General features: G+C 33.5%; 4 protein-coding genes across 5 annotated transcripts; 3 read left to right on the forward strand and 1 right to left on the reverse strand.

Moving 5' to 3' along the window:
* The first annotated feature begins 3,884 nt into the window (after positions 1 to 3,884).
* On the forward strand, positions 3,885 to 9,136 carry LOC108816799 (probable E3 ubiquitin-protein ligase ARI8). The gene is made up of 15 exons (XM_018589367.2): positions 3,885 to 4,152; positions 4,315 to 4,439; positions 4,681 to 4,792; positions 4,899 to 4,989; positions 5,158 to 5,330; positions 5,450 to 5,554; positions 5,633 to 5,721; positions 5,988 to 6,095; positions 6,460 to 6,550; positions 6,652 to 6,741; positions 7,477 to 7,524; positions 7,687 to 7,758; positions 7,835 to 7,934; positions 8,446 to 8,572; positions 8,725 to 9,136. Exons 1-15 carry the CDS (start codon positions 4,012 to 4,014, stop codon positions 8,942 to 8,944), a joined length of 1,692 nt encoding a protein of 563 aa, XP_018444869.1. The 5' UTR covers positions 3,885 to 4,011; the 3' UTR covers positions 8,945 to 9,136.
* A 2,185-nt stretch (positions 9,137 to 11,321) lies between these two features.
* Positions 11,322 to 12,311, forward strand: LOC108818056 (ycf20-like protein). The gene is made up of 2 exons (XM_018590913.2): positions 11,322 to 11,597; positions 11,663 to 12,311. Exons 1-2 carry the CDS (start codon positions 11,482 to 11,484, stop codon positions 12,147 to 12,149), a joined length of 603 nt encoding a protein of 200 aa, XP_018446415.1. The 5' UTR covers positions 11,322 to 11,481; the 3' UTR covers positions 12,150 to 12,311.
* Positions 12,312 to 12,383: 72 nt separating this feature from the next.
* LOC108818042 (protein TRIGALACTOSYLDIACYLGLYCEROL 3, chloroplastic) lies at positions 12,384 to 14,643 on the reverse strand. 2 transcript variants are annotated; one of them, XM_018590901.2, is made up of 10 exons: positions 14,321 to 14,643; positions 14,096 to 14,218; positions 13,916 to 14,011; positions 13,757 to 13,834; positions 13,617 to 13,678; positions 13,464 to 13,539; positions 13,281 to 13,388; positions 13,022 to 13,200; positions 12,848 to 12,932; positions 12,384 to 12,731 (listed from the first exon to the last, which is right to left on the reverse strand). In XM_018590901.2, exons 1-10 carry the CDS (start codon positions 14,471 to 14,473, stop codon positions 12,693 to 12,695), a joined length of 999 nt encoding a protein of 332 aa, XP_018446403.1. In that variant the 5' UTR covers positions 14,474 to 14,643; the 3' UTR covers positions 12,384 to 12,692. The 2 variants fall into 2 exon arrangements, with proteins under 2 accessions (XP_018446403.1, XP_018446396.1); XM_018590894.2 differs by having other exon boundaries at positions 14,096 to 14,221.
* A 3,486-nt stretch (positions 14,644 to 18,129) lies between these two features.
* LOC108839664 (F-box/kelch-repeat protein At4g39550-like) lies at positions 18,130 to 19,509 on the forward strand. The gene has a single exon (XM_018612417.2). It carries the CDS (start codon positions 18,196 to 18,198, stop codon positions 19,399 to 19,401), a length of 1,206 nt encoding a protein of 401 aa, XP_018467919.2. The 5' UTR covers positions 18,130 to 18,195; the 3' UTR covers positions 19,402 to 19,509.
* The last annotated feature ends 632 nt before the right edge of the window (positions 19,510 to 20,141 follow it).

The following is a 20,141-nucleotide window of genomic DNA, read 5'->3' on the forward strand; positions in this document are numbered from 1 at the left end:
TACTAAATAGTATAAAATAAGCATGTAAATTTAAATGAATTATATAATTGTTAATGAATCCAAATATTAATTACACTGAGTAATTTTTTGTGTATTTTAACCGTTTATTATACCATCAATATTGAGTATAGTATAAACAAATCTAACATATAAAAATAGCTAGAGTTACTACATAAAAGATCCAGTTTATTAATCAAGTTTTCAATTGTTTGTAAATTATGTTGGATGTTCTTATCTATTTTGAATACTGAATTATTAAACTATGAAGATTAATCTTCATCCACACATGTATAATTTTCATCCAATAACAATTAGTTTATATAATTAATTATTGAATTTCTAGTTTAATATTTGATGTTTTAAATATGTTTTCAAAAAAGAAAGTTTATTTTTTTTATAATGTAATGTAACTATTTTACATACTTTGTTATTTATATTTATAATATTGAAAAACTCTGGTCAAATTTAAATTATAGTATGATTACGTTAATTAAATCAACCAACATAATTTTTATGTTTGGACCAAAATCTGTTTTTAAATGCACCGAAAATCTATCTGGCCAAAATTTAGTACCAAAATTCAATATCTTAACCAGCGCAAGTTGGCCTAATGGTCTTGAGGAAGTTAAAGGCTTCAATACGGACCCGGTTCGATACGCGCTGACCACGGAATGACTTAGGCCTCTTGAGGATACAGACGCAGGCTGGTTTCGGGCTCAGGGAATTAGTCGGTTGGCCACGACCGCCGGATCACCTCCTGATTATTCAAAAAAAAAAAAATTCAATATCTTTTTTGGCGCAAGATCTGTTATAACTTATAACATTATTTTCTAATCGAGTGGTACATGTTTTTGTGAGGTTTCTCCTCCTCTTGATCATGCAAGAGTTATAGGATTTTTCCACAATAAAATTTCTGAGTTCTAATCAAACTCATTGACATTTTGATTAAGGAAACATATTATTTTCAAACAACTGGAAGCGGCAAGTCTTTCGTATAATATTATTTTTATGAAAAAATTAATTAATTAATATTATTATTTGCGAAGTGATTTTTCATAATTGAGTTCTCACATTAAAAGTTAGAATAATTAATATCGTTTATATATTTAATGAATAAAATTTATATAACAAAATGAATTTAAATTATTTTGATTAGATAAATAATTAAATAATAATAATAATCACAATTATCCAAAACCTAAAATATATATTAAAATAAAAAAGGCAATTCCTATATATTTGTATTGTTATCTTAAAATTATTTTTAATAAAAAAATTAATAAAACAAAAGATACATAACTAAATATTAGTCAATTAATTTTTTTAGTTTTATATAACTGAAAAGAGAATATTAAGTGACTTTTAAAATTTAAGCTTTTAAATTACTTTTGCTTTTAATTGAATTTGGGGTACACTTTTGTATTCAAAATCAAGTTTTGAGTCATTTTTGACAAATCCCCAAATATTAATCAAATAAATGTTTTAGTTTTATATAATTGAAAGATAATATTGAGTGACTTCTAAAATTTATCTTTTAATAATGAATGTATATACATAAATATTTTCTAAAATTATACGTAGGAATATTTAAATGAAAAACATATAATTTGTTATAAAACATAAATAATTTATCATTATAATCTTTTAATTAGTAATGATTATATTGATAAGTAATTATAAAATATTTAAACATGCATACGCCAGCGAAATACTTAGGGAAGCTTATTGAATTGATGATTTGGTAGGATTTTTTTTTGTCCAAATCTCACCTTACTAGATCTGAGTTTACAAAATTATCTTAAATCCTTGCTAACTGAATCTATCATTTATACAAACTCTAACAAATCCACCCTTATTGAAAAATAAGGATTTCATCTATAAAACATATCAGAAATTATTTGGGAAGTATTTGAAAATGATTTGTAGTTAAAATTGTGTGAACAGAAATTCCATCGTGTGAGATGGTATTTGAAAAAAAATTCCCAGGTTTTCTTTTTCTTAACTTTCGACCTACAGTGAAATCTCTATGAATTAATAATGTTGGAACTACATCAAAAACTATAATTTTTATTAATTTATAGAGATTATTAATTTATCGAGATACTAATTGAAACAAAAATCAATTTGAAACTATGAAATTATATTAATTTATAGAGATATTAATTTATAGAGATATTAATTTATAGATTTTTAATTTATAGAAGTTATACTGTATTTTTTTTTTTTTGGTTTTTGGAGATTAATACAACTTTCAGTGACTTTGTCGAAGTAATCTCCTTCTCTCTTCTGGCGTATCGAGAAATAAAACCAGAGATGAAGAAGATAACCGATTTGATTATGATCATTAGGAGAATGCTTTGACTGATTTTACTGTTTAGGCCGAAGTTTGTGTAAGATCGGATAGTTAATAGTAGTGGTCATGGAATTCAAGTGATGAAGGGTAGAGGAGACTCTTGAGTTGTTTTAATTTCTGAGAAACCTCAATTTATATTTTCCCTAGAATTTTTTTGAAAGAAACAGAAAATTCAAAAGAATGAGTCAAATTTTGTTGTTGTTGGTTTCAGACATGGAAGCTCTCAGAGAAAGATAGAGAGAGATACATGCTCTATTTTTTATTCTTCTGATATTTGTTTTGTAACAGGAAAGACATAGCGTGAATGATGAATAAAATAATTACAGGTTTATTGATGATGACATGAGAAATTCTTCACTTAAGATTTTTTCATGTAATAGGGAAGGGTGTATGATTTTTGTTTGTGTCATGCGGTAAGATCAAAAGAGAGTAAGACGAGGTAAATATGTAAGCTTTAGGAGAAACACACAAATTTTGTAGACAGAGATGAGGCCGATGAAATGATCTTCTGCGGTTATGATAACTTATGATATAACTAGTTTCTTTATATTGTTTTAAAATTTTATTAAAGATCTTACAAATCACCAATTTCTTAGAAAAAAAATCCAAAATCATCATTTTAAATTCGTATCAAAATCTTCCAAATCCTTATCAAAATCTATAAATTCTATCCAAATTCTACTGATTCTAAAACTCCTAGAATTTTCTCAAATCCTTAGTTCAATAATACTCGTTAATTATTATTTGATTGGGAATTTAAGTTCCCACAATTTAGACAGCTAAAAAAGTCTGATCCAAAAGCCAAATAAAAGATTAATTAGATCAAGATGGATTCAGAAACAATTGGACCCATCAGGAATAATACACCGGTTCAAACCTACGAGGTTAATAACACTGGTCATTTCAGTAACTCTTTTTAAAAATTAAATCCAAATCTATTAAAAATACATATTTAACTTCCGAGTGGAGATATAAGTCCACAGAAAAACTTCTTTTTGGATAATAAAATAAACCGAAATTAATGGTTCATATCTGTGTGGCCGGCATAATTCAAACCATGATTGATGTATTAAATTTATTTTTCTCAAACACCACTGAACTACCACCACTAATTCATTTAAATAACTTTTCCGACCACAAAAATAATTCAGTAGCGTTTCATCAATAATAAATCCAAATCTAGTAAGCATCGACTCACTATAATTTCCAGAATAATATTAGTATTCTAAAATTTTAATGTTCAAGGACTGTTTAGATGATCTTATAAAACTTTATTAAAATATTAGCAAATTTAATTGAAATTTTAAAAAACTATAAAATGTGTTAAATTGACCAAAATGAACCCCCCCCCCCCCCACACATACAAATACAAATTGAGAAGAGAAAAGTTATTAAAAGAATACAGATTGAAGTCTCGATAAAATTAGAATGAATTCTTCTTATATATAGTATTAAACAATTTATTTATGCTTAATAATGAATTAATTTTATTGGCTAATTCGTAATTTACCCTTTTTTGCTATTTCTACATCATGCCTTGGAAAACGTCTCCTGGAGCCTTTCTTTATTTCCTTTTATAGTTTTACAAAAATCGAAAAAGAGAGTGTTGAGAATCCAATCGATTCGAATTGAATCGATCGCGAAGAAATATTTTTCGAATGGAGGGTGATGAAGATTTCTACAGCGGCAACGAATACGCCGACAACGACTCCGATTACGCCGACAGCGTCGACGCCGATTACGAGTTCGTGGAAGACGACGTTGATGATTCCGATGACCTCGTCTTCCTCCGCCGCCAGGTTTGTTTGTTCTTTCATCTTCTCGATCTCCGTTTTCAATTCACCTCTTTCCCCTTACATTTTTGGTGATTGTCGAGATAACAAATCTTAATTACTTTTGTCCTTTTGTTCTGTTTTTTTTTAATAATGTTTTCTTTGTTTGGTGTTGTGAACAACAAATAGCAAAACTATAGTGTGTTGAGCGAGGAGGATATTTGTAAGCTGCAAGAAGAAGATATCTCGAGGGTTTCTTCTGTTCTGTCCATTTCAACTGTCTCTTCTGCTATCCTCCTTCGTCACTACAATTGGTCTCTCTCTCTTTTTATTTATTTTCCAGATTTATTGTCTGTTAGGCCGGTTCTAGGCAAAGCGGAATGCACCTAATTTACATAGACATAGACCCCTAATTGGCTAATTTAGTCTTAAAAAAATTAATATAAATCTTTACTAATCGTCTACAGCCTCCAAAATCATTTTAGGACCGGACCTACAGATACATCTTAAACATCACTGCTTCTAAGTTTCATCATTTTTATTGGCATATTTTAGGTGTGTAAGCAGAGTTCATGATGAATGGTTTGCTGACGAAGAAAAAGTCCGACAGGCTGTTGGCTTGTTGGACAAACCTCTTGTTCATTTTCCATCTGATGCTGAATCTGAAGTATGTCTCTTTTTTTTGTTTCTCTCTCTCTCTTTCTAACATTGTAAAAAAATTATCTGAAAGAATTAAAACTTTAATTTTGTTTCTTTCTTTCAAATTGTGGCAGCTTACTTGTGGTGTTTGTTTTGAGACTTTCCCTTCTGACAAATTGCATGCTGCTGCTTGTGGTCACCCTTTTTGCGATTCATGCTGGGAAGGTTTGTTTTACTCCCTGTCCTGATAATATTTGAGACTTATCTCTCAAACCTTTTCCCATGTGTAGATTATACTTGCAAAGTACTATTTTACATATAAGCATTGACTGTTTTGATGGTGGTTCTTTCTTGTTGGGGTTATCTGTCTGACCTTTCCACCCCCATCTTTAGGTTATATATCCACGGCGATTAATGATGGTCCAGGGTGTCTTATGTTACGATGCCCAGATCCTTCTTGCAAAGCTGCTATTGGTCAGGATATGATCAATTCTTTAGCTCCTGAGAAAGATAGACAGAAGTACACAAGTTATTTTGTTAGATCTTATGTTGAAGACAATAGAAAGGTAAACTATATCAATCTTCAGTTTCATTATTCTTTAGGCATGTTCATGATGTTTAGCTGTCTTCTGGTTAACCTTCGAATGAAAAGCAGTTCGTAATTTTAGTGTTCTTTATCCTTCAGACCAAGTGGTGTCCTGCTCCAGGCTGTGACTACGCTGTAAACTTTGTTGTTGGGAGTGGTAATTATGATGTGAATTGTCGATGTTGTTACAGTTTCTGCTGGAATGTAAGTCGCTTTTTTCATGTAAAATCATCATCATTTCCATTGCGTAGAAACTAAGACTGGAACGTAATGTGAACGCAGTGTGCTGAAGAAGCTCACCGTCCTGTGGATTGTGACACCGTATCTAAGTGGATAATGAAGAATAGCGCTGAATCTGAGAACATGAATTGGTACGTTGATTTATCCGATATAGATGCTTAAGATGTTTGGCATGTAGTGGTCAACCTTAAAAGGGTACTTGAACTTCTTAAAAATATCTGGATTCTTTATATTGTATTGGTAGTGATGGTAACCATTTTGTATAGCTAAGACAATGGATACGTTTTCATTATTAACTGTTAGATTTTTGGTTTCTTCTCATCCATCTCCTAGGAGTAGGGTGCTTGATGCTTCACATTCTGAATTGGTTCTTCTAAACTCTATATTGACTTTTCAGGATTTTGGCAAATTCGAAGCCCTGTCCAAAATGTAAACGGCCAATAGAGAAGAACCAGGGTTGTATGCATATTACATGTACCCCGCCATGTAAATATGAGTTCTGCTGGTAAGTTTGATAAATCAGTTGATTGTACAAAATGCCATCATATTCATATCATGAATTCTGCTTATGTTCTCTCTATGCGTCCTGGAATCATAACTCAGAGTTGAATTTTTACGTTAATTTTCAGAAGCAAGATATAAAATAAGTGGATTATATTATTTTAGGTTACGAATTTACTGTGTTAATCTTGTTTCTGCATGTTTCAGTATCATATTATTTCAGGTTACCAATTTACTGAGTTAATCTTGTTTCTGCATGTTTCAGTGTTTTTTTGTAGCTGGTCCTTATATGAATCTGGTTGTGTTATATATATTGTGTTGCTTCCAGTCAATATTCATTATTAAGTATTTGTATTGTGTACATGTAGGCTCTGTCTTGGAGCATGGACAGAGCATGGAGAAAAGACAGGTGGCTTTTATGCTTGTAACCGTTATGATGCAGCAAAGCAAGACGGCATTGTATGAGTTATATACTTTGCTTCTGCCTCTGACTGACAACAAATATGTTTTTTAGTCTATCTCTGAACGCATTTTATGTTTCTCTTAATCTTTTTGTGCAGTATGATGAGACTGAAAAACGCCGAGAGATGGCAAAAAACTCTCTTGAGAGATATACCCATTACTATGAAAGATGGGCAACCAATCAATCGGTATGTCAATTTTTCTTCATTTAGTTTCCCTTCTGGTTTGATCAAAAAAAAAGTTTCCCTTCTGTTTAAAAGGGGAATAAAAAAATCAGCAGTCTTTGCTTCTAGAAAACAAAAAAAAATTATTGATGTACTAAGAGAAGTAGAGAGAAGTAGACGAACTATTTAAATGACTAATTCTAAGTGTATATGTTTCTCTTTTTCGAAGTAGAGTAGTAGTGGGTATATATTTTCCTTGTGAATTTTGAAAAACTAAGAAAGCGAAGCTGGCTGATTTTGAAATGCATAGAGGCTATGTAACGTAGAAAGAAGTGAAGAAGTGATGTAGTGTGTGTGATGTATTTTTTGTATAAGGAACATGTCCTCTAGCTGTGAGAATTTACTAACTAGTACTTGTTGGCTTATGCTCGTTAGGGATTGGGTATTGTGACTAATCCTTTTTTGGAGTAACAGAGTTAACATTTAACAAGCCGTGTTACTGCTAGAGCAAAGTACTGGTCTAAAATTCTATGGCATATTAAGCATATCAGTGAAATTAGTCTTTAGGGAGATTATAATAAACCTTGGAACTTTTCGTAGCCATATCATTGTGCCTTGCAATTTTCATGTTTCCTACCCGTACATTTGTACTCTTTGTTGAATAATGACCCTACAGTACAAGAGGTTTTGTATTTACAAAAAAAAACCATTGGCCTTTGTTCTTAAATGATTTAGAAGAAATTTTACTGATTGCTGCAGTCTAGGCAAAAGGCGCTGACGGATCTTAAGAAGATGCAAACAGATGAGGTAAGCTTACAGTGCAATACTTTCTCATGTAAATAATAATTATCAAAGAAGTATCATGATGATCTACAATATATAGCACATATGCGGTTTGTTATCTAACTTGGTATATCATGTAAATTTTGATGAACGTTCTAATGTTTGGTTTTCTTATTGACTTGACAGATAGAGAAGCTTAGTGACATACAGTGTCAACCTGAATCACAACTGAAGTTCATTATAGAAGCGTGGTTACAGGTAATATATCCCGCTTCTCCTGTGAGGTATCTGAGACTTCTGGACTTGGCTCACTAATTTGATCTACAATCATTAGATAGTTGAATGCAGACGAGTTCTTAAATGGACATATGCTTATGGTTTTTACATACCTGACCATGAGCATGGAAAGAGAGAGTTTTTCGAGTACTTACAAGGTAACCAATTTCTAGTCCTCAAATTTTCCATTTTAACTTTTTTTCTGTTCTTTCAAAAATCTTTGTTTTGCTCCCTATTTTATAGAAAATCATGTAGTCTAGTAAGTTAGGGAATGGTTTAGGATATATGCTCAATGCGATTGGTTAGTGTGGTCGAAAAAGTTACCCAAGACTGAATGAAGCTCTATAAAATTCACAAACAAACAACGTTTATCTTTTGCCTTTTTCCAATTGTTCTATATCGTAAGGAGGTAGAAAATGTAACGATGGATCCAAATTTGCCAGACATCATTGTTTTTTTTTGTTGTAAGATAGGGAATGGTCATATACATAATCTGAAACTTTATGTTCAAGCGTCTTCGTAACAATTTGGTCCAGCTTAATCTGAAAGTCAAACCAATCTAGTCAGGGTTTAGTATCATATTTCTGTTTATTAGTTGGGTATGGGGACTTTTGTTTGTACCATTGCTTTAATGTGCTTATCATTTGATTTCTTCTCTTCTGTTTCCAGGCGAAGCTGAGTCAGGCCTTGAACGACTTCATCAGTGTGCTGAAAAAGAACTGAAGTTGTACTTTGAAGCCAAAGGTCCATCGGAAGATTTTAATGAGTTCCGCACAAAACTCGCAGGTTTAACAAGGTAATTTATATTCCTACAGTGAATACTGATAACCTTTTCTGAAAAAATAAAAAGGTTTCAAGAATTTGGTGTGAACTGTTAGGAAGTTTTCTTTCATCTGGTTTTGGCTCTGCATGACAAAAGAAGCTAATAACATTTCTTTAATTGAGCAGTGTGACCAAAAACTATTTCGAGAACTTGGTTCGAGCGCTGGAGAATGGGTTACCGGATGTGAACTCGCATGGTGCATATGGTAGAGCGTCAAGTTCAAAGAATAAGGGATCCACTTCTCGAGCCAGCAGCACGGATACAGGCCAATGGGCTTGTGAACGTTGCACTCTTGTAAATCCAAAGTCGGTCACCATTTGCCAAATTTGTGAACATGGCCGGTGAAGAAAAGGATGCCAGCAGGAAATCTTCTTGCTTGCACAAAAAACATTGTATTATTAGTCTTTTTTTGTCTCGCGACTATGGTCAAGTGGAAGTGTCTTCGAAACTTTTATGCATGTTTTTTGTTACTGGAATATCAAAGCTGAATGTCTTTAACAAGATAATTAATAAATTGGCTAAATGCGAATTTATGTAGATTAGTTTTTTTTTCCCAAAAAAAATCTCTCTTCTGCGGTGTCTCTAAAATTTTTCATGGAGAAAAAGATGAGATCAGAACTTTTGTTTATATTTATTTTTTTGTTGTATCGAACAAAATCGATATTAATCTTCTTAATTAGTTATAAATATAGGATTTGTTTTTATGATACACTGTGATATAGGGTAAACGGCCAATTCTACCATGAACTTTACCTTTTTATTATTTTCATACATGAACTATCGGAATAAGCTAAAATCACCACGAACTAATTTTTTTTTTAATTTCAACCATAAATTTTGTCAATTTGGTTAATTGCTACATAATCGAATCTGATTTTGGTTTATCCAGCTTCGGGTGATGGTGTGGCACACCCGAGCCTGTAATAAGTTTGGTAGGTTTAATGTTGAACCAATTTTAAAAAAAAAACTAAAACAACGTAGTTTTGTCATCTTACCTTTTTTTTGTAAACTTTTGTCATCTTACCTTAACACATACTTTAAAAAAAATTAGGGTTTGTCGTGAATCACAGAAACAAAACGAAGAAGAAGAAGAAGGAGGAAAAAGAAGCGACATGGGAGATTGAAATCGAAAAGCAGCATCACCCGAAGCTAGGTAAACCGAAATCAGATTCGGTTATGTAGCCATTAACCAAATTGACAAAGTTTATGGTTGAAATTCAAAAAAAAATTAGTTTGTGGTGGTTTTGGCTTAGTCCGATAGTTCGTGTATGAAAATAATGGAGAGGTAAAGTTTATAGTGGAATTGGCCGTTTCCCCCTGTGATATAGTAGACACTAAAATTACAAATATAATTTTTTAAAGTAATAATTAGAATTATTGTGTTTTAAAATGTTATATTGAAAATTATGTAGTACCATTTAATTTACAAATATATATAGTATAGTAATACCATTGGCACAAAGACAAAATTTAAAGTGAAATCAAATATTTATACGATCACGGGTCAAGCTTTAAAAATTATAGTTCCAAATATGTTTATATATTTTATGTATTTATAAATTTATTTTCTTTATTTTAAGGGATGCTAAGATTTTAAAATTGGAGAAAAGTTTCACCCACTTCTATATTATTTTAATTAGAAATTTTTAAAATTTATATCAGAATATTTTACTAAACTTTTAATTTTAATTTTTATTATAACTGCAAAAGTTAGTTTTTAATCTAAATTTATATTTAAATATTACAAATACATCATTTAATACAAACAAATAAAAAATATAAAACATAAAATAATTACCCGTCCGGTCGGACAGGTCAAGATCTACTGTGTTTTTATTTGATTATCTCACCTAATTTTCTTTGATATTATTTATCAATTTTGATAATTTTAGTTTATTTATGAATGTCTATTTATCTCAAGACAGATAATAACCTAAATAAATGAGAAAAAATGGTAGCAATTTGAAGGACCCAAAATTCAAAATAATATAGATATATTTATATTCTAATATATATAAATTTTTTATCGACTATAATAAATCATAAGTTACTACATTTAATTGTGAAATATTATTCTTTCAAATTTTTTAATTACTTTAATTTTAAGTGCTATTCTAAGAGCATGATTATTGTGGTCCTTGGACCAAGTCCTTAGCATTTTTGGGCCGAAAAAAATAAAAAAAAACTTAAATTACTTAGAAATGTTTGGCGAAAGTCCTGGATTAAGAAATTTCTGCGCTGGTCCTTCGTCACAGGTTGCAGAATTAGATTGGAGAAGAAAACAGTGTAGGAAAAAGACCTTTTCTCGTTTAACAACTCTCTCTTGTTCTCTCCCGACTCTCTCTCGACGGTGAAAGAGTTCGACACTGATCGTCCCTTGATTTCATCTCAATTAAAAGATGATTTGATTGAAAATATATGAAATAAATTCGAACATCTTCCAAAATAACATATAATTTATAAATGTCTATGAATTGAATAAAATAATTGTTTGCTTTTATTTATTATGATGTTTGTAATAGTTTTTTTTAAGTTTATAATTTTCATATGTTTTCAATTTTAATATTAAACTTTTCTTATATATTTTTTATTTTAAACTTCTATTTTATATATCATTACTTATTAAAATAAATAATTAATTGACTAAGAAACAAAAAAAATCTCCTACCAATAATCTATATTTTTAGGATTGTCAAAATTAAGGACAACCCATGATGCTCTAAATGCTGGTAGGTTCCATTGTTCATCGTTGCCCCGTGCCCAAAATATGGTCACGAATAGAAGAAAAATTTAAAAATCGCATTTTCCCAATTTTCTTATCATCTATACTTACTAGCTGAAACACAACCCTAAATCTCAGAAACCGACTTCTCCTCCTTCTGATGGCATGTCAAATTCAAGCTTCACGCATTTTAACATCATCGTCAATCATCGAAATCGATAAAGGTCGATCCTTTATGATCAATGTCTTCCACACAAAGATCACTCCCATGAAAAGGTACCCCTTTTTTGACGAATCTTGATTTTGGTGTTTTTGGCACTGAACATTCTCTCTCCTAACAGTCTTCAGATTCGAAGAAGACCGAATCAGAGAATAACAGCGTTTGCGTTAGACACAGGAGGAGGCTCTTCAGTTCCTCCTCCTCCTGGTCCTGGAGATAACGACGGAGGAGGAGACAGAACAGGTCTAGGTAGCACTAGATTAGGCAGAATCGCTGTTGCGTTAGGCAGACAGCTGCTTGTGAAGATAAACTCTGCGAGACAAAACTTCCCCATGAAGATATTTCTACTGCTTCTTGGTTTCTACACTGCTAATGCATTGGCCACCATTCTTGGCCAAACCGGTGACTGGGACGTGCTCGTCGCGGGTATAGTCGTCGCTGCCATCGAAGGTATCGGTATGCTTATGTATAAGAAGAAGAAGCAACAGCCATCTTCTTCTTCTTCTTCTTCTTCTGGGAAGTTGCAGTCTTTTGTTGTCTTTGTGAATTTCTGGAAAGCTGGTGTTTGTTTGGGTCTCTTCGTTGATGCTTTCAAGTTGGGTAGTTGAAACATAAATAGTCCTTTCTTTTCTTCTACTGTATGAGTATAGATAGAGAGAGAGCCTTTGATTAGAGTTTACACAAGTGTATCAGTTCAGAACTAAAGTTTCAGTTCTGTCTGAGAATGCAAGTCCTCATGTCTTATTCATTAAACTCTTGCTTCTCTTTTACGAGTAGGCTTAAGATTTGTTTTAGAACACTTGTAAGAATCTTTGTTAGAGGAGGCTGCATGCATACACAACTTAACCTAAGGCGTATGTTTGCCAGAATCATGGTACTTCAAACAAAAAAAATCTCAACTTACAATCCTTTCCTGATCTATGCTACTAAGACAGAAGAGTGTTTACATATAGGCTTAAGCTTTGTCTTGGAAGAAATAAAGAATCTAGTTTCTTTAGAATCTTTATAGGAGCAAGAGGAGTCTCCACACAACTCAAATCTAGTTTCTTTAGAATCTTAATAGGAGCAAGAGTCTCACACAACTCAACTCAAGGTATATGTGTTGCCATGAACTAGACGATGTACCGCCGCCACTTCTTGGTTTGTGTCCCTTAGTATCTAATTGGTCCGTCAAGGCTACCTGTAGCAAACTGAGAGATACAACAACAACAACAAAAAAATGAATCTGACACTCAAACTGCAATTGTCTCTTGACAAACATTCTTGTTTGATATTAGAAGTGAAGGTGTGAGAAAAAAAAAAGAACCTGTTGAACTATAGGATTTGTTGAAGTTGTAAATTCATGAGTCATGCCTTGCCAGACGATTTTTCCTTCATACAGAAACAATAACCTGAATAGAAGAAACCAAACTTCTCAAAAGGGATGAAGAAAAACCATATCATGTGTTTTCAAGGAAGTAGTGGACTATATAATCAGAACCTGTCTACAGCTCTTTGAATGGTGCTATGTTGATGGGTAACAACCAAATAAGAGGCGATCTTCCCAGGTTTCCCAAGTGAATCCTCCTCGCCCGTCAAGTGAACAGATCGTATAAGATCTTCAACTACAGTTGATGCAATGGGATCAAGTCCAGCTGTTGGCTCATCGTACAAGAGCACCTAAGAAGAGGAATGAGTTACACATTCATCAAGAAACTATAACAAATGAATGAAGTTAAGTGGAGTCTTTGGATTATTACCTCTGGCTCTATGACCTCCTTTGTTGTATCGAAAACAAGGGAACGAGCTAAAGCAACCCTTTTCTTCATCCCACCAGATAGCTCAGAAGGTAGTCGATTCTCAACACCCTGATCTTATTAGAAGAGAAACAAAATCATTTATTGAAGCAAAATCTTTCTTAGATGATGTGATAAGTAGGAGACCTTCAAACCAACAGCTGCCAAGGTCTGTGTCACAAGCTCAGATATTTGATTCTCAGACATTTTAGAATTTTCATAGCTGAACATGGAAAGGTTTAATCAATTAAGGACATTCTGGCTAGAAAAAAGAGGTGATGTAGGAGGACGGTGACTTACAGTAGAAAGCCAACATTTTCACGAACTGTAAGAGAATCAAAGAGAGCTGCACTCTGAAAAACCTGTAAGATAGAAAAACAAAACCATTCGATTCATAAACTCTAAACCAAAAATGCAACACTCATGAGAAGAGCGCTTACAAGGCCAATACGAAGCCCTGATATCTCCTCATCACTTATCAAACCAGCTCGTTTTTTTCCTCGTATATAAACCTCTCCCTGAGCATTAGCGACAATCCATAACTTGAAGGATACGATCATCTAACTAGAGAGAGAGATAAAAAGGAAAGACTTGCAGACCTTGTCGGGAGCAAGAAGACCAGCCATGATCTTTAAAATGGTTGATTTTCCAGTCCCAGAAGGACCAATCACCCCAACAGCCTCGCCATGTCTAATCTAAAGAGACAGAACAAGATTAACCTCATAAGATCTTCTCTAAAAGCTAGCTAGAGGAAGTATCCTTATGAACAAGATGATTACCTTAAAGGAAACACCTTTCAAGATATGTTTATCCCCAAATGATTTGTAGACATCTCGACATTCTATAAGAACATCAGAATCATCCCCAGGCTCTCGCAAACCTCCTCCTGACTTTGATAGACTCTGCTGCAGATTTCGAAAAAGTTAGACAAGGCTCTCAATTGCAGAAAATTTGACCTACCAAGACTGGGCATAAGCAAAAGGCAGCAACTTTTGTGAAATTACATCGAATTTAGTGGCTATGGAACAGCAAGGGACTTTCCGACGGAACGAGCTAATACTCCTTCTAGACATAGCAACGGATTGGTCGGGAGAAGAATGGAAGTGTAAACTTGGACGAAGCAAAGAAGAAGAAGAAGAAGAGGATAAAGAAAGCATGATTGTGAGATCTTTGAAGAATGGGATCGAAGATGCACCAATTCGGTACCGATTTGGAGAAATTGACACAGAAGAATCAGGAAAAGTGTGGGGCTTTGCAGCGTCACACTTCTTTGCTGGGAAGGGGATATTAGCTTTTTTTTTCTTCTACTTCCATCGATTAAAGCAAAGCTATGTTTGTGAAAAGTATAAAATTTAAAATTAATTTTGGGTTGTAAGTAAAACTACAGTATTCTATAAATTTTATAAATTAATATTTAATAAATTAATAAACAAAAAAATTAATAAATTTATCCGGTCGTACGTGAACTAGTTAGATTTAGAATATGCATGACACAAAAAAGAGAAGGATATCTCTCTTAATCACCCTCGATACAAAAATAAGCTTTTCTGATCCGGTGGCCGGTGGCCTTCTGCCGCCGGTCGCCATACTCTTTATATTTGTTTTTTTCTGTATATAATCGGCTTTGTCAGACGAATTGATTTTATTCCGGTTGCGGATTTCACTTTTCGCGAGGCGATTTTGATGTGTGTAGAGTCAAGCGAACAGAGCAGTTTCTTCAATCTAATCTTTTCTCTGTTTTTCTCTTGACCCTTTTAATAAAGATCCGATCTTTAAGATCGGTTAAAACTAAGCTTCCTCTCATCAAAATTTATTCCGGCTGTTCTCTTTGGATCTTCATTTTATTTGTTGGTTATCCTCAATCTTTGTTCTCTGAAGATATCAATCTTTGCGTTAAATATCTCTAGCAAAGTGTTCTAAAGAGATAAAGCTTTGAGTTTTGCTTGGGAACTTCGTGGTTTGAGGCTGACCTAAGAAGAGCCAGAGCTTGCTAGTTTGCAAGTGTTTTGACGATGGCGGTTTTGAATCAATTGGAGTTACAAGGAGACTCTCACATCCGGCAAAGAGATTGGAGATACTTGGTAACAGAGGCGCACAGAGAGTGAAGCACAATTCGAGTCGGGAAGTAGTTGGATCGTCGAGAAGAGGCATCAAAATCGGGTTTGGGTTGATGAAGAAAAAATCAAGACGGCGACTTACTACGGTGGTGTACCAGAGACGGAGTGGTGGCGAAGATGCAGTCCCTGCATGAAGTCCGCGTGTGATGCCACATGTTTCTAGGAAACCCTACATCAAACACGTGTCTTGATAAAATATTAGATATACCCAATTGAACTTAATTGTAATCTTTAGTTAATGTTGGTATTGGGCCTCGGAATTTTAAAAAGCCCGACTCTTGTAAACATGTCTTTGGGCTGTTATAAATGAATTTGGTTGACAAAGAAAAGAATATGCATGACACTAATCGATATGATAATATTAATAAATGATATTTTAAAAACAAATTATATATAAATATATGATTTCAATATATATATGCATATTTTGTGATATATTAGTGATGATGTAAATATAAAATACAAAGTATTATTTGGATTTTAGACTATAATTAAACATTTAAAATATATTTTCGCAATCTAATGATTTGACTGTTTATTAATATTTTCGCACTAAAAGTTTTAACTTTTGAATTTGAAAATGAATTATGAAGATTAACAGAGAAAACAATTTATATGAAATTTTATGCGTAACACGAATCCCCACTAATTTTTTTAAAAATATACAATTAAACCAAAATACATATCAATAACGTTAAAAGAAAATCATTTTCAGATTATATCTTTAATGAAATACTCAATCTTATCTAAAATGCCTTTAAAATTATAAAAGATTATTAATTTTCATTAATGACAATTTTGTCTTTTAGTTTTAGGCATACATATACACCTAAATGTATTAATAAATATTGGGTCTACATGTATTTTAAAGATGTGATAACTTTATATTTATATCTACATATATTTTATAGTTTTCTAACTTCAAAATTTAATATAAATATTCTTAGCTTAAACAGTGGACACACATATATTATGAACCCTATATAAATTAACAAACATAATGACATCAAATATTATTATCTTAAATCTATGTATTAATATTCAAAATGGATCATTTGAACATTATGATATAAACCAAAACTCTATATTCTACACCATATATCATATGAATATTTGAATAATAATTTTTGTGTATAATATTATTTAATGATAAAATGATTATATACACAAATAATTAGAATATATTATTTACGATGTCATTTTGTAAATAATATTGATAGGACACTTACAAGTGTTAAAGAATATTTTAAAAATTATCATAAATTAAATTTAAATCTAAAACAAAAAGACTTATGATAGGTTATTACTAACGAAAACAAACTAATATTGTAATATCAATAATTGTTTTTATATTAGCATTTTTATTTGAATGACATAATAAAAATTTCATCAAAATTTAGGAATCACAAGTTTGTGTAATATTAGACATATGTGAGAATCTAAACAAAAAATAAAATAAAAAAGTTTCAGATTTTTTGTGTGTTTTATTGATCAATTGTATCAGATTACACGTTGATAGCGAGTTTTTGAGTTTTAAACGGTCTCTATCAGATTTTTAGTTAAAAATAAATTCATTAAATCTGAACCATAATATATACAAAGTAAAGTATAATCTACCAGTTCAACCACAGATTTGAGTCGAATATAAAAATACCTTTTAGCACTCAAACATTATTATATAACAATTTATTTTCTACTAAAAAGGTTTTTTTTGTACTCAAACATTATTATATAACAATTTATTTTCTACTAAAAAAGTTTTTTTTTGTAGTTTCATGTAAATTTTATCAGAATGGTTAAACATAAAAATATCCAACTCTTTCAAAGATAGTAGTGGCACGTAAATCAAATCAGGATAAAACAGTGTAGATTGATGGTTAGAACTATGGTACATATATTTGACAAGAAAAACTCAGATCATACATATATCTTGTGTAAAACTGGCGGATTATGGTGGGGAAATGACTGTCTTGTGGGATAAGTATCTGCGTTGATTATATGGTGTGCTGTGATTGCAATTGAAAGGCGAAACAGCCAAGAGATCTGTGGGAAGGTTGAGTGGGTTGATGCTGTTCTCATCGTCCCTGAAAATTACAAATTCGTTTCTGCTCTTGTTGCTAGCGTTTGATTTATTGATGCAGGTATAAGATTAGTTTGGTACTATATATTTTTGTTGATTAGAATTTTTTTTCTTTCTCAAATTTATAATCACTGTAACATCAAAATGCACACACTTGAAGTGTGAGTTTTGGCCGTTAAGTGAACATACTGCTACTGCTTGAATCCTTGATGATTTGATTTGGTAGCTAGGTTTGCATCGGCCTGAGAAGCTAGAAGAATCAGCTTATTTTGCGACTGGTTTTGCTGGAAATAAATGGTATTATCATATTCATAGCACAGTTCGTGTAGTGAACAAGAGCTCTCTTTCTTCTGTTTAACTTAACATGCAAAGACTTTGCTTGCTTCAAAGACGATTTATTATTATTAGAGCTTTGGTCTGACAATCAGTTATCGGCCAGTGAAGACATTTGCGGAAATGTTAGTGTTGAGTTTTTGCGTGTTTTTGTTTGTTTGGTTTAATTGATTTAAGTCTCAGTGTTCAAAAAAAAAAAAAAAAATTGATTTAAGTCTCAACTGATACAAACCGACATTAAGTTTTAATTCAGGTTTCAGGCCCATTAGCCCACAACTGAACTATCTTGCACAGTTTTGTCTGTAGACACTAGACAGGACGGGGAGTTAAACAACTGCGATTTCCGACGATGTCGTCTCCCGAGGAGAAGAAGAAGAAGAGGAAGAGGATGACTACAACCAAGAAGAAGAAGAAGCCGTCGCTTGTGCTCTCGCCGACACCGCAATCGACACCAAATCCTTCGCTTCCAGATGATCTGCTACTAAGTTGTTTTGCACGCGTCTCGAGATTGTACTACCCGACTCTCTCACTCGTTTCCAAGATCTTTCCATCTCTCCTTGCTTCACCGGAGCTTTACAAGACCCGGTCCTCTATAGGCCACACCGAGAGTTGTCTCTATGCGTGCCTACTGTTCCATCCTGACCGTATCCCTCGATGGTACACCCTCTGCCGGAAGCCTGACCAAACCCTAACCACCAATGAAACTATGAAGCTGAAGAAAAAGAAGAAGTCAAGTGGGTATGCTTTAGCTAAGATCCCAACTCCCCATTCTGGTCCTGCCCGCTGGTCGGGTCTAGTGACACTTGGTTCATATATCTACAACATCGGCGGACCTATCAACGACGGTGACGAGGAGCATTCGTCTAGCGTCTTGATCTTCGACTCCAGTTCGAACACGTGGCGCGAGGGTCCAAGCATGCTGGTGAAGCGGAGGTACCCAGGCGCCAGTGTCCTTGATGGAAAGATATATGTAGCTGGAGGTTGCAAAGACTGCAGCAGTTCCTCCGAGTGGATGGAGGTTTTTGATCCAAAAAAACAAAATTGGGAGCTCGTGTCAGGCCCTGGCGCTGAGATATGTGGTTATAGTATAAATAAAAGTGCAGGGTTTGATGGAAAGGTATACATCTTTGGAAACTCTAAAGGTTTGGCTTACATACCTGAGGAAAGTCGATGGGAAAGGGTGGGATGGGAGATGGATACGAGTTGGCCATGGTATTCTTACGCGGTGATTGACAACGTGCTCTACCAATACAATGGAGGGTTCAAATGGTATGACACTAAGGTAGGGCTCTGGAGGGGTTTGAAGGGTGTGAAAGGACTGCCTAAGTTTCCGCTTTATATTGCGAGATTGGCGGATTTTGGTGGGAAGATGGCTGTTTTGTGGGAGAGGGTTTTGGCTTCCACTGGATTTAAGGACAAGATGATTTTGTGTGCAGTGATTACCCTTGTAAGACGCAACGATGAAGAGATTTGGGGCAAGGTGGAATGGCATGACACAGTGCTTACAGTCCCCAAGTCATGCAGGGTTGACTATGCTCTTGCTACTACCGTTTAATGAATAGGATATGAGACCGACTTGAATGTGATGAATCTTTTTGTAGTCGTGGGCAATAGACATCATTTCACTTGTAATGGTTTCGATCATATAATCGCTTTTGTGACCCCAGTTAAGAGTTGATCCTAGGTCCGGTATCGTACTATATTTTGAACTAGGCCTGGGATTTCGGGTATTCGGGTCGGTTTCGGGTAAGATCCGTTCGGGTCCGGATAATTCGGTTATTTACAAATTGTATCCAATGAGTACTTGGAACACTTACGGTTTGGTTTCGGATCGGTTCCGACCGGTTCCGGGTCGGTTTCCGGATATTAAATTATTAACCAGAAACTAATATTTTTATTTACTTTTATAAATATTTTATAAATTTTTTGATTTTTTTAAAAAAGTTTAATATAAATCGCGTATATATCTATAGTTTGAAAGTATTTACAACGAAATAGAAGTGGTGCAGTGGTAAAAGGGACTGCACTTTCACCTCTCCCACCCGGGTTCGAACTGCATAAGGTGCAAATCAATGTTTTTTAAACATTAATTCGGTTTAAACGGGTACCCGATTGGATCCGGATAAAAACCCGAACCGACCCGATATCCGTGGATATTCATAAACATTACCCATCGGTTAAATATGCCTTATCCGAAACCGGTCCGAACCGGTCCATTTCGGGTCGGTTCCGGTTCGGTATTCGGTTCCGGTTAAAAAGTCCCAGCCCTATTTTGAACTTCCACATTGATGAAAA

The sequence above is a fragment of the Raphanus sativus genome, chromosome 2, assembly GCF_000801105.2.
Source record: "Raphanus sativus cultivar WK10039 chromosome 2, ASM80110v3, whole genome shotgun sequence".
NCBI lineage: Eukaryota > Viridiplantae > Streptophyta > Magnoliopsida > Brassicales > Brassicaceae > Raphanus > Raphanus sativus.

Coding starts and splice junctions, on each gene's coding strand:
- LOC108816799 (XM_018589367.2), top strand. CDS start 4,012: ATGGAGGGTGATGAAGATTTCTACAGCGGCAACGAATACGCCGACAAC. Junction 5,555..5,632: donor GTTACAGTTTCTGCTGGAAT/GTAAGTCGCTTT, acceptor ATGTGAACGCAG/TGTGCTGAAGAAGCTCACCG. Junction 8,573..8,724: donor AAACTCGCAGGTTTAACAAG/GTAATTTATATT, acceptor TTAATTGAGCAG/TGTGACCAAAAACTATTTCG.
- LOC108818056 (XM_018590913.2), top strand. CDS start 11,482: ATGGCATGTCAAATTCAAGCTTCACGCATTTTAACATCATCGTCAATC. Junction 11,598..11,662: donor AAGATCACTCCCATGAAAAG/GTACCCCTTTTT, acceptor CTCTCCTAACAG/TCTTCAGATTCGAAGAAGAC.
- LOC108818042 (XM_018590894.2), bottom strand. CDS start 14,473: ATGCTTTCTTTATCCTCTTCTTCTTCTTCTTCTTTGCTTCGTCCAAGT. Junction 14,012..14,095: donor TGAAAGGTGTTTCCTTTAAG/GTAATCATCTTG, acceptor CTGTCTCTTTAG/ATTAGACATGGCGAGGCTGT. Junction 13,201..13,280: donor AGGAGGTCATAGAGCCAGAG/GTAATAATCCAA, acceptor TCCTCTTCTTAG/GTGCTCTTGTACGATGAGCC.
- LOC108839664 (XM_018612417.2), top strand. CDS start 18,196: ATGTCGTCTCCCGAGGAGAAGAAGAAGAAGAGGAAGAGGATGACTACA.